Raw genomic sequence first — 21,363 nt, 5'->3', positions numbered from 1 at the left:
TTTTATATTTTATTCATATTGTGAATTATTCTTCTTGAATTCTTGAATAAAGTTTTTGAACTTATCAAGGTTTCCTTGTGGCTTTTAAAATGACTTATCAAATAGATTTTCCATACCCATTTGTGGCGTCTTCACCATACCAAGGTTCTTGTTGTGTTAAGTAACGGGTTGCGGCTTCCATCAAATTTGAAAGGTCTTGGGGTCGATTTCAAGATTTGGTATCGGGTTTCGTCACGTGTTGATGTGGTTCATATCAGGCTCTTCACGGTGTGAATAAAAATCAAAAGATGTACTACTTTTGAATAATATTAATTATAATTTTTTAGTGAAATTTTGAATTTTATTTATTAAAATTTTGTTTGATAATTGCAGCCTAAGAAGAAGTCTATGAAAATAATGTTACCAGTTACCTGAGTTTTCATCTTTTATTTAACTTTAATATTTTTCACTACATTGAATAATTAGTAGTGGAAAAATATTTTTTTATCAAACAATAGTAAATTTTATTCTTATTTTTTTTTTTGTCATAGATGGAGATTTTGATAATTTGAACAGGGACTTAGTATATTGTTTTCTAGCACGAAGAGAAAAGGCTGGAATTTATAAATTTATATTGGATTTATAATTTTTTGGGGTGCTTTTCCATTTGATATTGATATTTTATTTAAATTTGTTTTGGTTATTGAACAAAATTTATGCATAATTTTATAAGTGTTTATGAACAATTTTAGGCAAAGTGTATGGACAATTTTAAACAGAATTTATGTATAGTATTTATTTTATGCATAATTTTATTTATAATTTTTTTTCTATGTATTTTATATAAAGTTTTAAATTTAGGTTAGAGCTCATAGCCAGATCGAGCTCAAGCTCTAACTCGGTTAAAATTCTTAGGTTTGATATTGATTATAATTTTAAACTCAAGGCTAAGTTTACCTAAGCTCGAGTTCAAAGTATTCAAATCAAACCAAACTTAAATATATACAAGTTTGAACATGGCTCGGCTCTTGCCACCCGTACTTAAGCCCCTAATTTCATTTTACTATTATGCCTTTTTTCTGTCCGCGCCGCGGCAAATGAGATATGTCTGTTAGCACTTTTCTCCTTCACGTAATTGGCTTAAATTTGCAAGTCGAGTCATCGCTAACAGCGACCGAAGCTCGATGCCTCAAAAATCCAAGTCTCTTCCATCCAAATCCTAATCGTCGCTTGTTAGGTTCACAGATCAACAACCATGGCAGTCGCTGGAATCGCCGAAGTACCAACGGAGATTTCCCCAAGCTATGATCGATTGAGGGAGATGCAGTCCTTCGACGAAACAAAGCTCGGGGTAAAAGGCTTAGTAGATAATGGGGTGACCAATATCCCCAAATTCTTCATTCTGCCTACTGAAGATTTGATAAACAATCAGGTACCCACTCCAGTCCAGAAAGGAATACCAATCGTAGACCTGGGCCGGGTCGGACGAGAGGATCGGCGGAAGGAGATCGTGAAGGAAATCCGAGAGGTTTTGGAGACATGGGGGTTCTTCCAGGTGATCAATCATGGTATCCCACAGAGGGTTTTGGATGAGATGATCCATGGAGCGAGAAGATTCCACGAAGAATCCGTAGAGGAGAAGATGGCGTTCTACTCGAGAGACCCAAACAAGAAGGTGAGGTTCGTGAGCAATTTTGATCTATATCAGTCGAAAGCTGCGAACTGGAGAGATACCCTCGGTTGCATCATGGCTCCCAACTTTGAAGGCCCAGAAGCATTGCCAAAATCTTGCAGGTATTTTTCTCCACCTTTGAATTCTTATCCATGGCGGATGTCCAGACGAAGATTTACAGGCTAAGTTAATTTTTTTTTAAAAAAACAGACATCATGAATCGTGTCAAAAGCAAACTTTCCCATCAGTTCATCAATTTCGACTACTAAACATCAAACGACACGGACATATTTAACCCCCTCACCAGATAAGATTTTCTTTACATTCCTCATTCCCATCTCATGTTTTCATTCCGTTAGTTACTGGACTACTAAGTTCTTTGTTCATCATCCTTCTATCGTTTAGTCGGTTTTGGTTTCAGTATTCCAAATTGACATCCAGTCTCCTTTCCTGTGGAAGTCCGTCCACATTGTGACCCGTAGTCATTTAGTATTTCCCCTTCTTGGGTTGGTCGCCGTTGTAACTGGCACCTTCCTATAGGATGGTGGTCTCATTTGATGAAAACGAGGACTATAAGAATAGGTCTAGTCTAGCATAGGCAAGCTTGAATGTTGCCATCGATGAGCCTTTGCGATAGACGAGACTGTTACTTACCATTGCGCCAAAAGACCGGTCTGTTAGCGAAGGCGCAACATGCATATTAAAGACAAGTCATTCCAACACTCCCCCACACAGGGAACACCCGTGTACAAATGCAAATGCACAATCCCACCTATACGGGGACGGCCAAAGATAAAGTCCCACCTATGCGAGGACGAAACAAAAACAAAGTCCCACCTATGCAGGGACAAAACAAACGGGGGGAGCGGGACTCGAACTCGAGACCATCTGCTCTGATACCATGTTACTTACCATTGCGCCAAAAGACCGGTCTGTTAGCGAAGACGCAACATGCATATTAAAGACAAGTCATTCCAACAGAGACGCTCTATTCGCTGGAAATTTACGCTATGTCCGAAGGTACGATTTTGAGTTCATGCATTTCATCTATGTTATTTAGAAGTCCATGAGGTGGTTAAAGTTCAGGTTAAGTTGTTTCATTTAAATAACGAGTTAACTCGGACCGGTTGAGACGAGTTGAAGCAACTCGAACATTTAAGGTCAACTCAGACGGGTTGAGTCGGCTCGCCCGTTCCAAATCGTTGTGTCAACTCACCAGAGAGAGGAACAAGCCGACTCGGTTCGGAAAATCAATATTTGTGCCAATAGGGATTTGAACCCATGTGCTAAAAATAACATTGGCACCAGTGACCATTAGGCCCACTGGTCTTCTTGTATTATCATTGGATAAAAATATTGTATATATTTAAATTGGAGTATCTATTTTTTATGCAATTTTCATTCATATGAATATTTTATGCATGCACATATAATTGTATAATATGCATATTTAATTTGAATTTTCAATTGTGAAAATTGTTATTTATGTTTTATGTATACTTCATTTTTCTTGATTTTCAGACTCCATGATTTAGGTCATGGAGAAAAAGATATTGAGAGAAAACAAGAGGAATAAAAGGTTATGATCTTGATCCAAACCCTCCCCCATAAAGATTATAAATGACACACTAATTTATTTGTTTGGATTATTTACATGCGTAAATATTCAAAAAAATTAGCTTCATGACATGTTAAATAAGCTTGTTGCCTATTTTTTGCAACTCGTCAAGCCTTGTCTGTCCCAAACTTTGATTCCTCGATTATTCCCCTAAATGGAGAAAACCATATTGAGTGGAAGGAGAAACTTCTCCTATTATTATGGTGCATAGATTTTGACTTGGCACTTAGAGTGGATGAATCTCCAAATCCCACGGAATTTAGTACCCAAATTGAGAAAACATCATTTGAACTTTTGGGAGTGATGCAATCGTTTGGTTTGATGTTTATTAAGTCTCGTATTGGGAAGAGTATTCATGTATTCATTCCTGAATGTGCAAAAGCCAAAGAATATCTTTAAGCTATTCCAGAACAATTTGAGACTTCTGATAATGCATTAGCGAGCTCTCTGATAACCCAAATGTGTTTCACGAAATTTTCAAGCACCAAGAGTGTGCGTGAGCGCATCATGCAAATGCGGGATATGGCCGCAAGACTGAAATCGAAGGAGATTGAGATGTCTACGTCATTTTTGGTCCACTTTATCCGTAATTGGCTTCCGTTTGCATATGCACCCTTCAAAATCTCTTATAACACCCATAAGGATAAATGGTCAATTAATAAACTTTTGACCATGTGTGTACAAGAGGAAGGGAGGCTAAATCAGGAGATGATCGAAAGTGCGCATTTGACTACTCCAGACAAGAGACCTTTTAAGAAAGGGAATTGAAAAGTGCCTCTTAATAAAGAATATAAGAGCGGTGTCAAATGTTTCTTCTGCAAGAAGAAATGACATCAAAAGAAAACTTGTCCCAAGTTCAAGAATTGGCTTGAAAACAAAGGTAATCTCATATCCTTAAGTGTGTTTTGAATCTAATATGACTCACACTTCTTGTAATTGATTCTGGTACTACAATCCATGTTGCCAACACCATGCATGGTTTCTTGAACCAACAAAAACTGACACCAAGTGAATGCTCCATCTATTTAGGAAACAAGATGGGTTCACATGTGGAGGCGGTTGGAATCTACAGACTTGTCTTAAATACTGGTTTTGTATTACACCTTCAAAGGACATTCTATGTTCCATCTTTTTCTAGAAACCTTATCTTAGTTTCCAGACTTTCTCCTTTTGGATTCAGTTTTCATTTCCTTGAGAATTCCCTTCAATTGTATAAAGACCATGTTCTTGTTGGAAATGAAATTTTAGATGAAGGATTGTTCAAACTTTTATTACACCCTACCTTTGATTGTAGTCTTACTATTGTGCATGGTATTAATGTTGACATTAAGCGTAGTGTTATAAATGAGAAATCCTCCATGTTGTGGCATAGGAGATTAGGTCATATCTTTATTGATAGAATTAAAAGATTAGTTAATGATGGAGTCCTTGAGGCTCTTGATTTTATTGATTTTAGTACATGTGTGGATTGCATTAAAGGCAAGTAAACCAACAAGTACAAGAAAGATGTCAGGAGGACTTCTGATGTCTTAGAAATCATACACACTGATATTTCAGGTCCTTATGATGCATTTTCAATGGTCATAAGTATTTCAATACCTTTATTGATGACTATACACGATGTATGTATCTCTATTTTCTTTATGATAGAAGTGAAGCTCTAGATAATTTTAAGGTCTATAAAGTAGAAGTAGAGAAACAATAAGGCAAACAAATCAAAATCGTGAGGTCAGATAGAGGTGGTGAATATTATGGAAGGTACACTGAAAGAGGACAATTGCCTAGTCCTTTTGCAAGGTTTCTTGAGGAACAAGGTGTTGTTCAACAATACATAATGCATGGCTCACCGTCTCAAAAGGATGTGGCTGGAAGAAGAAACCAGATATTAATGGACATGGTGAGGAGTAAGATTAGTAACTCCGACCTCCCATTTTCTTTGTGGAGTGAAGCTCTCAAAACTGCAGTCTATGTACTCAATAGGGTTCCAACCAAGGCGGTTCATAAAACTCCATCCGAGTTATGGAAAGGGTGGAAACCTAGTTTAAGGCATATACATGTTTGGGGTTGTCCAGCTAAAGTTCGGATCTACAATTTACATGAGACAAAGTTAGACTCTAGAACCGTCAATGGACATTTCATTGGCTATGCAAAAAATTCTATGGGATACAAATTTTACTGTCCATCTCGTTCGACAAGAATTGCCGAATCTAAGAATGCACGATTCCTTGAGAATGATAAGATTAATGGGAGTAGCCAACCTCAAAACTTAGTTTTTGAGGAGCATACAAGTTCTCAACTTACTCCTACAACTTTGCATAGATTGGTTGTTGTTCATGATAATCATCAGGATCCAATTATTCAAGTACAACCAATAGTTGAAGAACCATCTCATCATGAGGATAATCTTATAGATCTGGTTACCCAACATTCTCAACCTGAAAATGTTGAAGTGCCATTAAGAAGATCGTCAAGAGTTAGAAAACTTGTAATCTCTTCAGAGTTTGAAGTGTACCTTCAAGAGTTTGACATGGACATTTGTGTTGAAGATGATCCTATTACATTTTCACAGGCCATGAGTGGACATAAATCCACATTATGGAATGATGCCATGAAGGAAGAGTTGGATTGAATAGCTAAAAACCAAGTTTTGGATCTTGTTAAATTACCAAAAGGGGGGAAGGCCATTGGCTGTAAATGAGTTTTTAAAACAAAAAAAATGATTTAGGCAATATTGAAAGATATAAAGCAAGACTTGTAGCCAAATGATTTAATCAACAAGAATGAATTGATTATCACGATACCTTCTCTCTTGTTTCAAACAAGGATTCATTTCGGATAATCATGGTATTAGTAGCTCATTTTGATATGGAGTTACATCAAATGGATATGAAAACAATTTTCCTCAATGGAGACCTAGAAGAAGTGGTTTACATGAAACAACCTGACGGTTTCATTTCAGAGGGGAATGATCACTTGGTTTGGAGAGTTAAGAAATCTATATATGGACTAAAATAAGCCTCTCGTCAGTGGTATTTGAAATTTCATGATGTTATTTCTTTGTTTGGTTTTACGGAGAATATCATGGATCAATGTATATACCATAAGGTCAGTGGGAACAAAATAATTTTCTTATTCCTATATGTAGATGATATTTTACTTGCTTCAAGTGATTTAGGATTACTTCATGAGGTCAAACGATTTCTCTCGATGAAATTTGATATGAAAGATATGGACGAAGCTCCTTATGTCAAAAGCATAAAAATTGATAGAGACAGATCCCAAGGGATATTAGGATTGTCTCAAGAAATCTATATCAACAAAATTATAGAGAGATATCGTATGAATAATTGCTCATCTGGTTTTACACCTATTGTGAAACGTGATAAATTGAGTTTGGAACAAGGTCCAAGAAATAATTTAGAGAGGGAACAAATGAAAAATATTCCATATGCTTCCGCAGTTGGCAGTTTAATGTATGCTCAGGTTTGCACAAGACCTGGCATAGCATATGCAGTGAGAATAGTTGGTAGATATCAAAGTAATCCCGATTTGGACCATGGGAAAGTTGCAAAGAAAGTCATGTGATACCTTCAACGAATTAAAGACTACAAGCTTACGTACAGACGATCTGATCATCTGAAGTGATTGGATATTCAGACTCTGATTTTCCTGGCTGCCTTGATTTGAGAAAGTCGACATCGGGATAAGTCTTCTTATTAGTTGGAGAGGTCATTTCTTAGAGAAATGCAAAACAATCTTTGATTGCTACTTCTACCACAGAAGCAGAGTTTGTAGCATGTTTTGAAGCATCATCACTGGCTATATGATTGATGAGTTTTATTTCAGGGCTTGAAATTGTTGACACAATTTCTTCGCCATTAAGGATTTATTGCGACAATTCCGTAGCAGTGTTTTTGGCCAAGAACAATAAAAGCGGAAGTCGTAATAAGCATATTGACATAAAGTTTAAGCTATTCGTGAACATGTCAAAGCAAACAAATTGGGTCTACCACCCGTTACTTATAAGGGACATGTTGAACATATTGGACTCAGTTCTATTAAATAATTTATGTAATTGAGATTCCCTTTATGTTTGGATCACAATTTGTCAATTGAAAAACTCCATTAAGTTCATTTGTGTCTTCTCTTATTTGGTTGTGTACATAAAGTTTAGAGAATAACAATATAAGGTGATCCTGAATGAGCATTATGAAAGTTCATTCATAAAGAAAAGTGTCACATAAGGTTCTCATTCAAAATAGACAGTTGCATTGTAATATGTGGAAGGTAATACTTGCTCTAAAGGACTTACCGCCACGATTCATGTAATTTAATCTTCTTTGTTTGAGTATAAGGATGTTATATCTATGGGAAACATTCTTGAAGATGTATCAATAATCAATGATACATATTAAGTATGCGCATGGGTCAAGTGGGAGAATGTTAGACGGTTGACGAACCGTCACCACATAGTGACCCATCATCGTTTGGTGTTTTCCCTTCCTGGGTGGTCGCCGGTTGTAACTGGCAACAATTACAAGCTCTCACCTTCCCATCGGTTGGTGGTCTCCTTTGTTGGAAAGGAAGACTATAAGAATGGGTCTGGTCTAGCAGAGGCAAGCCTAAACGCTGCCATCGACGAGCCTCTGCGATAGACGAGACGCTCTGTTTGCCGAAACTCTTTTCGCCGGAGGTACAATTTTGAGTTCATGAATTTCATCATTTTTATTTAGATGTTCATGAGGTGGTTAAATTTCATTAGTCTGAGGATAAGACTAGCTATATCGGTGGCACAAAGCCAAACCTGTTCGCAAACCGTTCCAACTTGTCTAAAAAAAAGCTCGCCTCTATTCAGTTTTTATTTGAGCTCGGCTCGAGTTCAAACTTGAATTAAGGTTGTTAATTATAATAAGCCAGACTTAAGATTTTCCAAGCTCTGCTTGTTAGCTTGTGAGCTGACTCCTTAGCATAGATTTTTTACTGAAAATATCTTTTACTTTAATTGCTCTCATCAATTCCCTCTTTAGTCGTGGATATTCGCTCTTAGTTACCTCAAACCTCAAAGATGATCAATTGTTCAGCCATTTTGAGTCCCTCAATATCTAATGTTGTTGTTTGCCAATGGAATAAACACTATTGATGGAGGTATTTACTTTTTTTTAGGCCTATTAAACTGGTTATTATACATTAGTATGCTCCATTGTAAAGTCTTGGACTCCTCTATGATAGTTTTTATTTCTATGGTACTAAGTTCATTAAAATATTCTCTTTATTTTATTTTTTATTTTTATATTTTTAAATATTGGTTGAAACTGAACCCAACTCGAGTTCGAGCTCAAACTCGGTTAAAAATTTTGGGCCCGAGGCTGAGCTGGAGTACAAAGTATTCAGATCAAGCCAAACTTGAACATATGCAAGTTCGAGCTTGGATTGGCTTGATGCTACCCCTATTTGTGGGGTATCTTAATTATTTGAAGAAAATTTCTAAGTAAAACCTTGTTAAGCTTCTCTATCATCGCCTTCTTATTCTTGTCTTCTTCTTTTTTCTTCTCTGTTACTTCTATCCTCCTCTTCTTTCCATTCACCTGAATGATATTCATCTTTCTTCACTTCTGTTTTCTATAGCCCATGAGAAAGTCGAGGAGACAACCAAACGAGGAAAGACACGATTTGCCAATCCGTTAAAATGAATTAACTGTCTTTTATTGTCCATTAGAGCATAATCTGGGCATAAAAATATGGAAGAACAATATCTAAAATGGTCATATGTGGCCGTATGGTTCCAAAAAATGTCATATTTAGAAAGTGTCATTTTTTATTGACAAGGTGGTTTAACTTAAAAAGGTCATATTTAAAAAATCCCAAATTTCAAACCCGATCTCACTCGATCACTATCTTCACAACCTCGTGTTAGGAATTAGACGCCCTAATTCCAAACTAATAAGAGCAATAGTAATAATCGCGGAAAAAAAAAAGGAAAAGCAAGCACAAAAACAACAAGATTTATACAGGTTCACCTCAAGGTGAGGCTACATCCCCTCTTATGCCACTACAGTAATCCACTATAAAGATGAAAATAGTTTATAAGAGAAATCACACACATTTACAGGTGTTTTCTCTAACCTCTCTCGAGCTACAACTCTAACTCCTCGGTGATGATAAAACCCTAATAGTGGCGCACCTCAATTATAAAGAGAAAATTAGGGCAACCTAGAAGAGTAAAATTCCCAAACTGCCCTTAATGAAACAACAGTTAATATATCGTGGACCAGGTGGGGCCTCTGTCCCCACGATGACTTTACCGCAAAGGCCGATCTGTGTACCGACTCAACATAGGGCGTTGATTAGGCTCCACAACTTAACACCTCATCCCATCCCCATTCTCTTAAACCTGATTTAAACCTAACCGATTTCTACCCTGTACCTATAAATCCTACCGATCCACCCAAATCTGACTCATTCCTAAATTGTCCCTACCCTAGTTTATATCCAGGGCTCATCCCCGTCGGTCAAGTTTGGGGAACACGTCCCCAACCCAAAACCCAGTGGATTTTTTCTACTCCGTCTCCGATCCACAAGGTGAAACCCAAAACCTACACCCAAAGTTTTCGGATTAGGTTGGGTTGGGTTCCCTAAGAATTCCGACCCGATGCCCACCCCTAAAAGGGAAGAACACCTCTCTTTGACAAATTGCTTGAGTTTAAGTTTTCCACCTCCCTCATTGTCAATCTTTGATAATAGAGGAATGGTCTCCTTTCCTATTTAAATTATATGTGAAATCGAGAATAAGGACGGAGAGGAAGTGTTCTTTTTCACAAAAAATAATAATAATTAGTGTTGGAAGATAAGCTCAAGCCCACACGACCAAGGAAGGCCCACATATCTAATATTATTATAAGATGGGCCACACGACCAAGGAAGGCCCACAAGATGGGCTCAGACCCATAAGAAGTAGGACCCACAATGATTACCATGAGATGACATCCTTATCACATCAGTTGGAAGATCAAGAATGACTCACAAAAGTTTTTTTATCTTAGGGTCACGACCAAGAAGTGTTTTAGTTTGAGTTATGTTTGTCTTTTATCTATGTTGAGTTATTTAATTATGTTAGGACTTATCTCTAAGTGTTAGAGTTTGGGTGTAATTGGGACAAGGGTAGTTTTATTGTAATTGGACTATACTACCTTCCTCTATTATAAATAGAGGTTCATGTACTCTCATTACAACAAGTTATTGATGTCAATGAAGTATTTCACTTTTTCATAAATTCAACATGGTATCAGAGCAGGTTCTGTGAGTTGACTTGGTCAACTTACGGAGGTAATGTGATCCTTTTTCCAAACCCTAAACCCTAAGTCTAGGTTCGTAGTTATTTTTTTTCAGTTCCTACACCCGTACTTTTCTTTGCGTTTTTTCCTCTATACGTAGTTTTTTATATTGGAAAATATATATTGACAGAAATATATTTGAGTCTACTTTCCAAAGAAAACATATTTGTTCCAATTGAAGTTATATACAAAGAGATATCGATATTTGAATCAGCGAAGGTCAGATTGCAAAAAGGTTCAAGTAGCAGCAGCAATCTTCCGATTTCGAGGTATTTTTTTGCTATCAAGAACTATTATTTATATGGAGAAATATATATAAAAACATATTTGTAAGTCTATTCTTTTACATATTCAACCAATTTTTTATCTGAGTTATCTACAAAGAAAAATCGATATTTGAAACAACAAAAGTCAGATTGAAATAGAGGTTCAAACGGCAGCATAAAGCTTCAAATTCTGAGGTATTTTATGCTATCAAGAAAGAGACTTTATATGGAGAATTATATATCAAAAGAAATATACGTAAGTCTATTTACTTACCTATTCAACCAATCATCAGTATGATATTTGTATAAGGAGATATTGATCTTTGAAGAGTCAATGATCATTCTGGAAAAATAGGAGAAATAGTATTTAGTTCGGCCAGATGACAGAGACCGAAATATATCAGATTATTTATCTTCTAAAAATTATATTTTATGAAGTTAAGTTATACTTGGATGAAAGGTATTTAAGCCTACTTTCAGAAAGAAAAAATTTCATGTCAATCTGATCTATATTGAAAGATATATTCGAATTGGAAGAATCAAAGGTCATGCTGGTATCCTGTTACATTGAAAATCCGAATTTAAGCCGATGTTTTGCGTCACTGTTTGAGTTGATATATCAGAAAATATCTCACTTATCCCTGGTTTGAGGGCTTATTTATACATCTCTGTTACTTTGGCCTATTGCTACATCTATGATATTTGGTTCAAGTTGGGATCACTGCCATTACCTCCCAGCTTGAGGGAGAGAAGTACAAGAAGTACAAGAAAGATGTATTTTATTTCATATGTTATGAATAAGTTTATGTGACCAAAATATTCAAGAAATGGGGAGCACAAAAGATGAAGTTTGTGCATCTAAGAAATTTTTTTTGTATCAGATTATGATTATTTCATGGGTCCTTCTACAAGGTTTATTATTTTGGTTCATGTTATATGTGTTGGAAGATGGTCGTGTTATATTCAGTTGCAGCTATTATGTCTCTTTGGGGACATTATTATTGAAGAAGAGGTGGCCTCATGTCATCATTTATTTTACCCCGTCAAAAAAATCAAAATTATTTGTGGTTGGGAGTCCATGACTAAAGACCTTCATCCCTGTCAAAAAGATCAAAATTATTTGTGGTTGGAAGTCCATGACGGAGGAACTTCATCCCCGTTAAAAAGATCAAAGTTATTTGTGGTTGGAAGTCCATAATGGAGGAACTTATTATTACATCTATGTTATTCTCCCCCCCCCCCTCCCTATAATGGCTTTTATGACTCCTACCACTTGAGAGTCGTTGTCCTGTGGAGGGACACGTTGGTGGACACTTCAGAGCAATACCGATAAGCACACTCCCGATAGAAGACAGAGTGTGCCCTACATCCAGCATTAGGAATGGAGTATGAAGCAATGGCTTACCGGCTAGGAGTGATTTTTATTCTCACTTATATAATGCCGCAAGGCCTCATGGAAGGACGCAACAGCGTGACGGGGAATGTTGGAAGATGAAGGCATATTGGAAGATGTGTCATTTTATACAAAAATATTATATACATAATTTGCCGCAAGTTGGTAGTTCATGTTGTTCTCTCATCCCCAGCTTGAGGGGGAGTGTTGGAAGATAAACTCAACCCCACACGACCAAGGAAGGCCCATATATCTAATATTATTATAATATGGGTCACACTACCAAGGAAGGCCCACAAGATGGGCTCAAGCCTATAAGAAATAGGACCCACAATGATTATCATGAGCTGGCATCCTTATCACATCAGTTGGAAGATCAAGGACTCACAAAAGTATATTTATCTTAGGGTCACGACCTAGAAGAGTTTTATTTTGAGTTATATTTGTCTTTTATCTATATTGAGTTATTTAATTATGTTAGGACTTATCTCTAAGTGTTAGAGTTTGGGTGTAATTGGGACAATGGTAGTTTTATTGTAATTGGACTCTACTACCTTCCTCTATAATAAATAGAGATTCATGTACTCTGATTACAACAAGTTATTGATGTCAATGAAGTATTTCACTTTTCCATAAATTCAACAATTAGTAATTATTATTTTATTTATTTTATTTATTTTAAATAATAGTTTAATAAATATGTAAAATAAAAAATATTCTTTAGAACGCAAGGGACAAATTAGTAAGTGAGGCAGGGCCGGGAAGAACCCTCACCCCTTTCTTCGAACCTTGTAGAAAAGGGAAGGAGATGAGCTACCCTTCCCCTCTCTAGCTCGGAAGGAAGTAGAGGGGGCATCGATCCCTTTATCCTTTTTTATTTATTCCCACAAGTTGGAGAGGTAGCAATATATCCTTCTTATAACTTATTTTTAAGGAGACTGCTTTTTGGATACTCTTGACTAAAATCCTTCTCTCAAAAATATATTTTTATTTCACGAACATATATCTTTTTAAGAAATTAAAAGGCACAACAATCCCTAAAAAATTGCTTTTAGATGAAATTTTTCCATCATTTCTTGAAATTAAAGATTTGTTCTATTTTAATAAGAATCTAATTTATATTATATAAATTTCTTAAAAAAAATTTAAACATGCATCATGGGATTAAGGATCATCGTGGCAAACATTAGACTTTGTTTAAACCTGACTTATTATAAACGACACGATTTTGGAGTATGCAGTCTAGAGTTAATTTAGGTTAATTATGATGGTTATTTATGAATAAAAAATTTAATTTTTTATTACATTCAAAACTTTAAACTAGTATATAATAAAATGTATCTACTTCTTAGAATAAAAATATATAGTTCTTATTGATTATACAGTAATAGCATTCACTATACATTTATATCCTAGAGTACAAGCTTTTCATGTAAACAAGTATGTAGATCCTACCAATAAACCAAAAGTTTCAAAATCGATGGAATGCAATAGATTGAACGTTTCAATCTATTCCGTATTATGTTCATTTCAAGATGTCTGAACTCGATCAATGAAGCTTAATTCAAAATACAGGGACATATTGATGGAGTACTCGAGGCATATGAAGGCAGTAGGTGAGACCATCTTTGCATTACTAGGCGAGGTTCTTGGCCTAAGGCCTAGCCTTTTTAATGACATGGGCTGCATGGACGGACATTTGCTTGCCTCTCACTACTATCCAGCGTGCCCCGAGCCAGAGATCACTATCGGCACCAGCAGACACTCAGACTCGGGCTTCCTTACTCTTCTTCTCCAAGATGAAATAGGTGGGTTACAGGTTCTTCATCAAGATCGTCAATGGGTTGACGTGCCTCCAGTCCCTGGGGCTTTGGTGGTGAATGTTGCAGATCATCTACAGGTATGGTTATATATGTTTTTTGTGAAAATGAGTGACCATTTAGCTATTGAAAACTTATGCTTTACCCTCTTTATACCTCATGAAAGGTTTTATAGGTCCTCATTAGAGGATCGGTTTAGTTTCATAAGCATTGATATGCCTAATCATCAACTTCAAATTCCTAATCTGGCTGGATGAGATTGTAAGCTCCTAGGTTGTGTTTGGAACATAGAAAGTGGAGAGAAAATAAAAGAAAAAAGCTTTCTTTTCTCTTGTTTGGATGTCCAAGGAAAATGAAAGAGAAAATGGCAAAGAAATATAGTTTCTCTTGTTTGGATACAAAATAAAAATGAAAAAGAAAAAAATAGCAATATTTTAAATTTTTTATGAGTAAAATTTTCTCTCAAGTTTCCATTTCTTTTATTTTTTTCTCCAAATTCCATCATTTTGTGAGAAAAATGCCAAACAACAGAAAATAACTCTCTTGTCCCTTTTCTTTTCTTTTCTTTTCTTTTCTATGGGTTCCAAAAAAACCCCTAGTTTCCCCTGAAAGAAATCATTTTATGGTGGTATTGTTGTTTTTCTAGAAAAGATAATGATATTTATTTCTTTCCATTCAGCTTGTTACAAATGACAAGTTCAAGAGTGTGGTTCACAGAGTAAAAGCTCAAAGAGTTGGACCTAGGATATCCGTTGCTTGCTTCTTCTCCACTCACATGTGCCCTTCAACCAAACTGTATGGACCCATCAAGGAGTTGCTATCAGAAGAGAACCCTCCAAAATATAGAGAAGTAACAATTAGGGACTATATGAAGCACTACCAAGCAATTGGACTTGGTGGGGAATCTTCATTAAACCATTTCAAAGTTTGAACTCTCACTCTTGTTAGTATGGGCATTTTGGAATCGTTAATTTCGTACGTTTTGATCTATATGATATGTGTATTATGTTGTATTAGCCTAAAAAGATGATAAATTATATATTGTGTATCCTATGATATTCATATTATAATGCCAATGTGCCTACCATACCCTTGACTAGAACTACAAAGAGATGTCTAGGGAATTTTCTATATGATATGTGAAAGTTCTCATGCTTGAGACATTAAAGATTGATAGGAAACTTAAGTCATTTTACTATATCATGAGAGTTGTTTTTCCTAAAAGTTTGAATTGGGAAGGACTAACAAGTACAAAACTATCTTGAATGCTGGAAATATTGCGGTTTGATAGGAAACTTGTCATTTACTATATCACTAGAGTTGATTTCCCTTAAACGTTGAATTGGGAAGGATAAAAAATTACAAAAGTATCTTGAAAGAGGAATTGAAGGAAAAAGATGAAATAGAAAAAAAAAAGATTAATGTGTCTTGGGATGGAGGAAATACATTATTTAGTTTATTGAATTTTTGGAAAAACAAATTACCTCACTGGTTTGTTGTAATTTGAATACAATGAGTCTCTATTTACAAAAAAAAATGGGACAAGTAGAATCCAATTACAATTAAATTACCTTTAACCCAATCACAACCAAAGTCTAACACATAAATATAAGTCCCAGCATAATTAAACAACTGAACATGAATAGAAGACTGAAATAACTAAAATACCTTTTAACTGTAATACTCCTATGCTTCAATGAGACTCCTCTTAGACACCACCATTATTAATTCTAGCATTGTGAGGCTTCTTGTTGTGAGAGTCATGTAAGACTCTTCCATACCTTCTCTTCAACACCCTCCATCATAACTTCAACTTGCAAGGAAAAAGATTCCTGGTCAATCTTCTTCAATTGAAAAAATTATGTTGGCCTACGTGGCTTCTCAAAAGGAAGAGGGGGGAGTTTGTAAATTGAGTTTTAACAATTTAAAACTAAGTGTTCATAAATTTAATTTAAGTAAATGTAAATTCAAGTAAAGTAAAAAAAAATCTTCTAAGATTAGCTAGATTCAAATTTTAACAAGTCTTTCTATCTAGATTTGAAAAGGTTCTAGATGAACTGATCAAGAAATTGAAAACTTACAAAACAAATAAACACTTACGCCCTTTAAAATTGTCAAGAGACAACCTTCTCCCTTGAAATATTCAAGCCTCCAGCCTTTTATGCACTAGGATAATGATTTAGGAGCTTGACTATATAAATGCGGGCAAAAGGATAGAGAAAGGATGAATTAGATTTGCAAGAAAGGCTTTTTCTTTCTCAAAAATGGACTTAGGAAGAAATTTCAAGTTTGAGAGTATTGAATGCAATGGGTATGCCAATAAATTCTTTTCAACTTCTCAAAACAACATTTAGTGGGTTATTTATAAGTTTTCCATGTCAAACTAGTCATTTTTTTACTATTTGTAAAAATTTGACTTTACATTAATCAATCAGTACAAGTATTGATTGATCAATCAAATGTAACGCCTATCAATGTAAAGTCACCTTTTTGCAAACGAACAAAAAAAACGGCTAGTTTAGCTTGGGGAACTTATAAATACCCCCACCAAATGTTCTTATGAGAAGTTAATGAGCATTTATAGGCATACCTATAGCATGCAAAGTTCTCAACCTTGTAATTGTTTTCCTCAATTGATTTTTGAGAACGAAAAAACATTCCTTGCAAATCCTTTCCTCTTTTCTCAATGCCTACTCCTTTACATTCATTTAGTCAAGCTCCAAAATTATTTCAAAGTGTGCATCTAGACTGGTGGCTAGGACAAATCAAATGAGAAGGTTGTCTCTCTAAAGTTCAAAAGTTGTAAACTTTTATTTTTCCTTGAAATTTTTATTTTATTTGAGTGGTTCATCTATAACTTTGAATCTATATTAAAGAGCTTGCTAGAGCTAGAATCTAGCTCAGTGTCAAAGGAGATTACTTGTATTTGTATATTTGAGCATCCATGTAGCTTAAAAGACTGTCAAAATCTCTTTTGAGTAATTCCAAGCTAATAGAGGTTATATTAGTGGAATTTTCCAAACATGTGTTATTGGGTGATGAATACCAATAGGGAAATATCGATAACAAAAAATCTTGTGTTATTGTGGTGTGTGCATTTGGTTTACTTTTACTTGTATTTACATTTATTTTAAATTGTGCACACCTGTTGTTAATTTTAAAAACTCAATTCATCACAGCACCATGGGCCAACAATTGAGAACCCCCCACCCTTGAGAAGCCACCCTGGTCAACAATTGGTATCATAGTAGGCATAAGCATATTTGGAATCAAAATCACCTTGATTTTGAATATTGGTTCAAATGGCATATCAAGATAACTTGCACCTTCCCAAAGGACAATCCACCAACTGTTCCCCTCTATTCAATGGTGTAAACTATAGTTATTGGGGTAAGAATGAAATTCTTCCTTCAATCCATGGATTGAGACATATGGCATGTGACAAATAATGGTCCATTTGAAGTACAAAAATTAGAGAATGGTCACCTTCTCACAAAGGAGTTCAAAGAGTTGAATAGGAAAGATAAAGAACAATTTGGAGAAAACTCCAAGGCCATTAACTTATTGTTATGTGTCTTAAAACCAAATGAGTTCAACCAAGTCTCCACATGTAAGATCGCAAAAAAAAAGAATTGGGATAAACTTGAGGTTGCACATGAAGGGACTACTAGAATCAAAGAGTCTAGAATTAGTTTATTGATAACCCAATATGATGAATTCAAAATGAAATAAGGTGAATCAATATATGAGATGAACTCTAGGTTCACTCATATAATTAATGAATTGAACATTCCAGGAGAAGACATCTCCCTATATAGGCAAAATGATGAGTTTCTCAAGGTACTTCCAAAGTCATGGGACATGTGGAAGACAACCCATTCATGAGAATGATAACTTTTGGACTATGAGCTCGAAAGAGCTTCTAAGGACTTTCCTAGCCTATGAGATTGAACATAAAGAAAAAGAGGAAGAAAACTATTGCTCTAAAGGCCAAGAGCTGAAAATGACATTAGTGAAGAAATCTCCTATGAAATGGGCTTCATCACTCTCTAAAAGATATACCAAAAGAAGAAGAATTTTAGAAAAGGCCAATTCAAAACTCAAAATGACAAATCCTTTAAGAAATATGACGTTTGTTTTTAGTGTGGCAAATTAGGGCATAGAAGAAACAAGTGCCCTAACCTTGAAGGAAGAACCCCATCTTCAAGCAAGGATCCAAAGAATAAGAATACAAAAGTTTTGATCTCTACTAGGGATGCTACGGAAGAAGACTATAGCAATTCTGAAGAAGAAGAAGTAGAAAGTGATGTGGGTCTTATGGCAATTGAAGACGATGACAAATCCACCACTTCGGAAGCGGTAAACGACTCAAACTATGAAAATGAGTTAGAATTACTTTTAGAAAAATCCATTCATTGCCTAAATAAATATAAGAAAAAATAAGATGCTCAAAAATATGAGATTACAAAGTTCAAGAACAAGTCCATCGCCTTGAACCAGATCTTGCCCTAACTAGATGGAGGGTTGCTCATGCCTAATTCTCCTCTAAACTTCGAGAATCAATCAAATCTTAAAGGCTTTGTATAAATATCTACTAATTGATTTTTGGTTCAAACAAATTCAATTTTCATTATTTTGGTTTGAACCAGGTCTCCAATAAAGTGGTGTTTGATCTCAATGTGCGTGGAGTGAAAGCGGTGAGCTGAATTCGTACTTAGGATAATAGCACTACAATATATAGCATTTTTATTGGTTTAAGCCATAATCTTCCATTAGTTGTTTCATCTGTAAGAGTAGTGCACAATAACTCTCAATGGCTATGTATTCTGCCTTAGTAGTGGATAAAGCATGCAATGTTATTTCTTGGAAACCAAGAAATTAGCATGTTACCTTACAACTGGCAACTACCATTAGTACTCTTCCTATAAATTTTGCATCCAACATATTTGGCATCAGTATGTACCCATTCAATTCTATGATTGAGGTGTTTGAGTACCAAATTCCTAAGCTTGGTATTCTAAGTAAATATCTAAAGATTCTTTGTATAACTACTAGGAGTGATTCTCAAAGATTAGATGTGAATCTATCACATAAGCAAACCAAGAACATTATATCTGGTCTACTAGCTGTCAAGTAAAGTAAAGACCATATCATACTTCTACACAATATTTTATCCATAAATCTACTTGAGTCATCCGAATCTATTTCCAAGGACAAACTCATGAGTGTGCTAATTGGTTTTAGATTTTCAATATTGAATATTTTAAGCAATTATTTTGTGTATTTGGACTGATTAATAAATTGTTTCATTTTCAGTTTTTTATACTTGAACTCCAAGGAAAAATATGAGTTCACTCATCAAACTCATTACAAATTCATTTTTATTACTTTGGAAAATTCTTCACATGGGGAGGTGTTCGAAGAGCCAAAATGAAATCATCCACACAAATTTGGACAATGATCAAGTTTTGTTCATGATTCTTGGTAAATAATGTCTTGTTGACACTACCTCTCTTATAACCTTTTTTCACTAAGAATTTACCAAGTCTTTCCTACCAAACTTTAGGAGCTTGCTTTAAACTATGTAATCCTTTATGGAACTTATATATGTGGTTTAGCTTACTAATATTCTCAAGGGTTACACTACATAAACTTCCTCTTGTATTTACCTATTAAAAATGCACTTTTGACATCCATTTGGTACATTTTGAAGTTTTTCTGACAAGCATAGGGTAATAGTATTTTAATTGCTTGTAGCCTTGCTACCAGTGCATAAGTTTCCTCAATGTCAATTCCTTCTTCTTGGTTGTATCCGTTGGCAACTGACCTAGCTTTATTTCTAGCAATGGTATTTGCTTCAATAGCTTTGTTCTTAAAGTCCCATTTGTTCCAATCACTTGTTGATTTTGGGGTTTGGACACTAGATTCCAAAATTGATTTCTTTCAAATTGGTTTAGCTCATTTTTTTTTTTGCTATTTATCTTTTAATCATCTTTTTCAGCTTCGACAAATTTTTTGGACTCTAATCCACGTGTTCATGAGTTGATCTTCTTGTTCCAATTTTAGCCATTGGGTCACCAACATTTTGATCTAAGGGATGATCAACCATGAACCTAAAGTTCATGGACTACTTAGGAGGTTCTTCTCAATTAGTTGTGTCTTGTGGATTCTCATAAAGATTTTGGCCTTGAGATTAGGGACCCCTTAATGATTCAAGAGGGATTTCCTCTTTACCATAAAAAAAAAAAAAATGGAGTTGGTGTTGTAGTTGGGAATTCGACTTATCAAATTTAATGCATATCGACTCCTTGAATCTCATAGATGTTTTGCTATGAACTCTATAGGTTTTGCTATGAGATTAATAACCTAGAAAAACTCCTACATCATTCTTTGCATTAAACTTTCCTAATCATTCCTTTTGGTTTTTTAAGTATGAATACCTTGCATCCAAAGGTTCTAAAATAAATTATGTTAGGAAGGATACTTGTATATAACTTGTAAGGAGTTTTGTTGAGAAGGGTCCTAATTCTTACCTATTTTACAATGTAACAAGTTGTACTCATAGCTTCAACTCAAAATTTATGAGGCAAATCGTATGCATGGAGCATATGTAGCAAAAAAAATTATTCTCTCCCTATTTTTTAAAAAATTTTTATCACCTGATTGTTCTCTCCTCAGCCCTCAGCATCCCATATGTAGCAGATTTTTCGTTCATCTTCCCATTTATTCTTCTAAAATTTTGCTCTTGAAAATTTTCTCCTTCCCCAACTTTTAGTTTGAGAATCAATTGTTAACATATGAGCTTTCAACTATAGTTGTAAACAGAGTTCAGTCACTGCCATCTCATCCAAAAAACTTCTATTATTTCTCTTTTTTTCTTTACTTTTGTCTTTTCGTAGATTATGATAGGCTTTGTTAAAAAAATTATGACTAGGTGAGAAGTTAGTGAGATGATAAAAGAGGACACCTAGCTCAATCAATTGACCAATCAAGAATAGGGATTTTGGTGAAAAAGCTCGACCCCCGTTGCTAGTATTTGTCTGTCTTTGTCTATGTCGGTGTGTGTATAGACACAAACACACACACACACACACACACACACACACACACACATACATATATATATATATATGTAATACTTATTAAGTAATATGTAATTTAGAAGTTAGTCTATTATAAATAAATAAAATGTTTGAAAACTACAATCAAAGAGAAATTCTATACTTAAAAGTCAAAAGTACTAGTGCTTGGCATAACTTTTTTTTGAAATATATATTAAATATA

At 35.1% G+C, this 21,363-nt stretch overlaps 1 protein-coding gene across 1 annotated transcript; it reads left to right on the top strand.

The window, feature by feature from the left end:
- Nucleotides 1–1,143: 1,143 nt before the first annotated feature.
- On the top strand, nucleotides 1,144–15,175 carry LOC137939186 (1-aminocyclopropane-1-carboxylate oxidase homolog 1-like). Its single transcript, XM_068784402.1, has 3 exons — nucleotides 1,144–1,773; nucleotides 13,835–14,159; nucleotides 14,759–15,175. The coding sequence occupies exons 1-3, from the start codon at nucleotides 1,235–1,237 to the stop codon at nucleotides 15,008–15,010; spliced, it is 1,116 nt and encodes a 371-aa protein (XP_068640503.1). The 5' UTR covers nucleotides 1,144–1,234; the 3' UTR covers nucleotides 15,011–15,175.
- The last annotated feature ends 6,188 nt before the right edge of the window (nucleotides 15,176–21,363 follow it).

This window comes from Aristolochia californica, unplaced genomic scaffold, assembly GCF_029961685.1.
Source record: "Aristolochia californica isolate CCGP_79_NKW_82.1479 unplaced genomic scaffold, dmAriCali1.0.hap1 SCAF_8, whole genome shotgun sequence".
Classification (NCBI taxonomy): Eukaryota; Viridiplantae; Streptophyta; class Magnoliopsida; order Piperales; family Aristolochiaceae; genus Aristolochia; species Aristolochia californica.
This window is presented reverse-complemented; position numbering and strand designations above follow the sequence as displayed.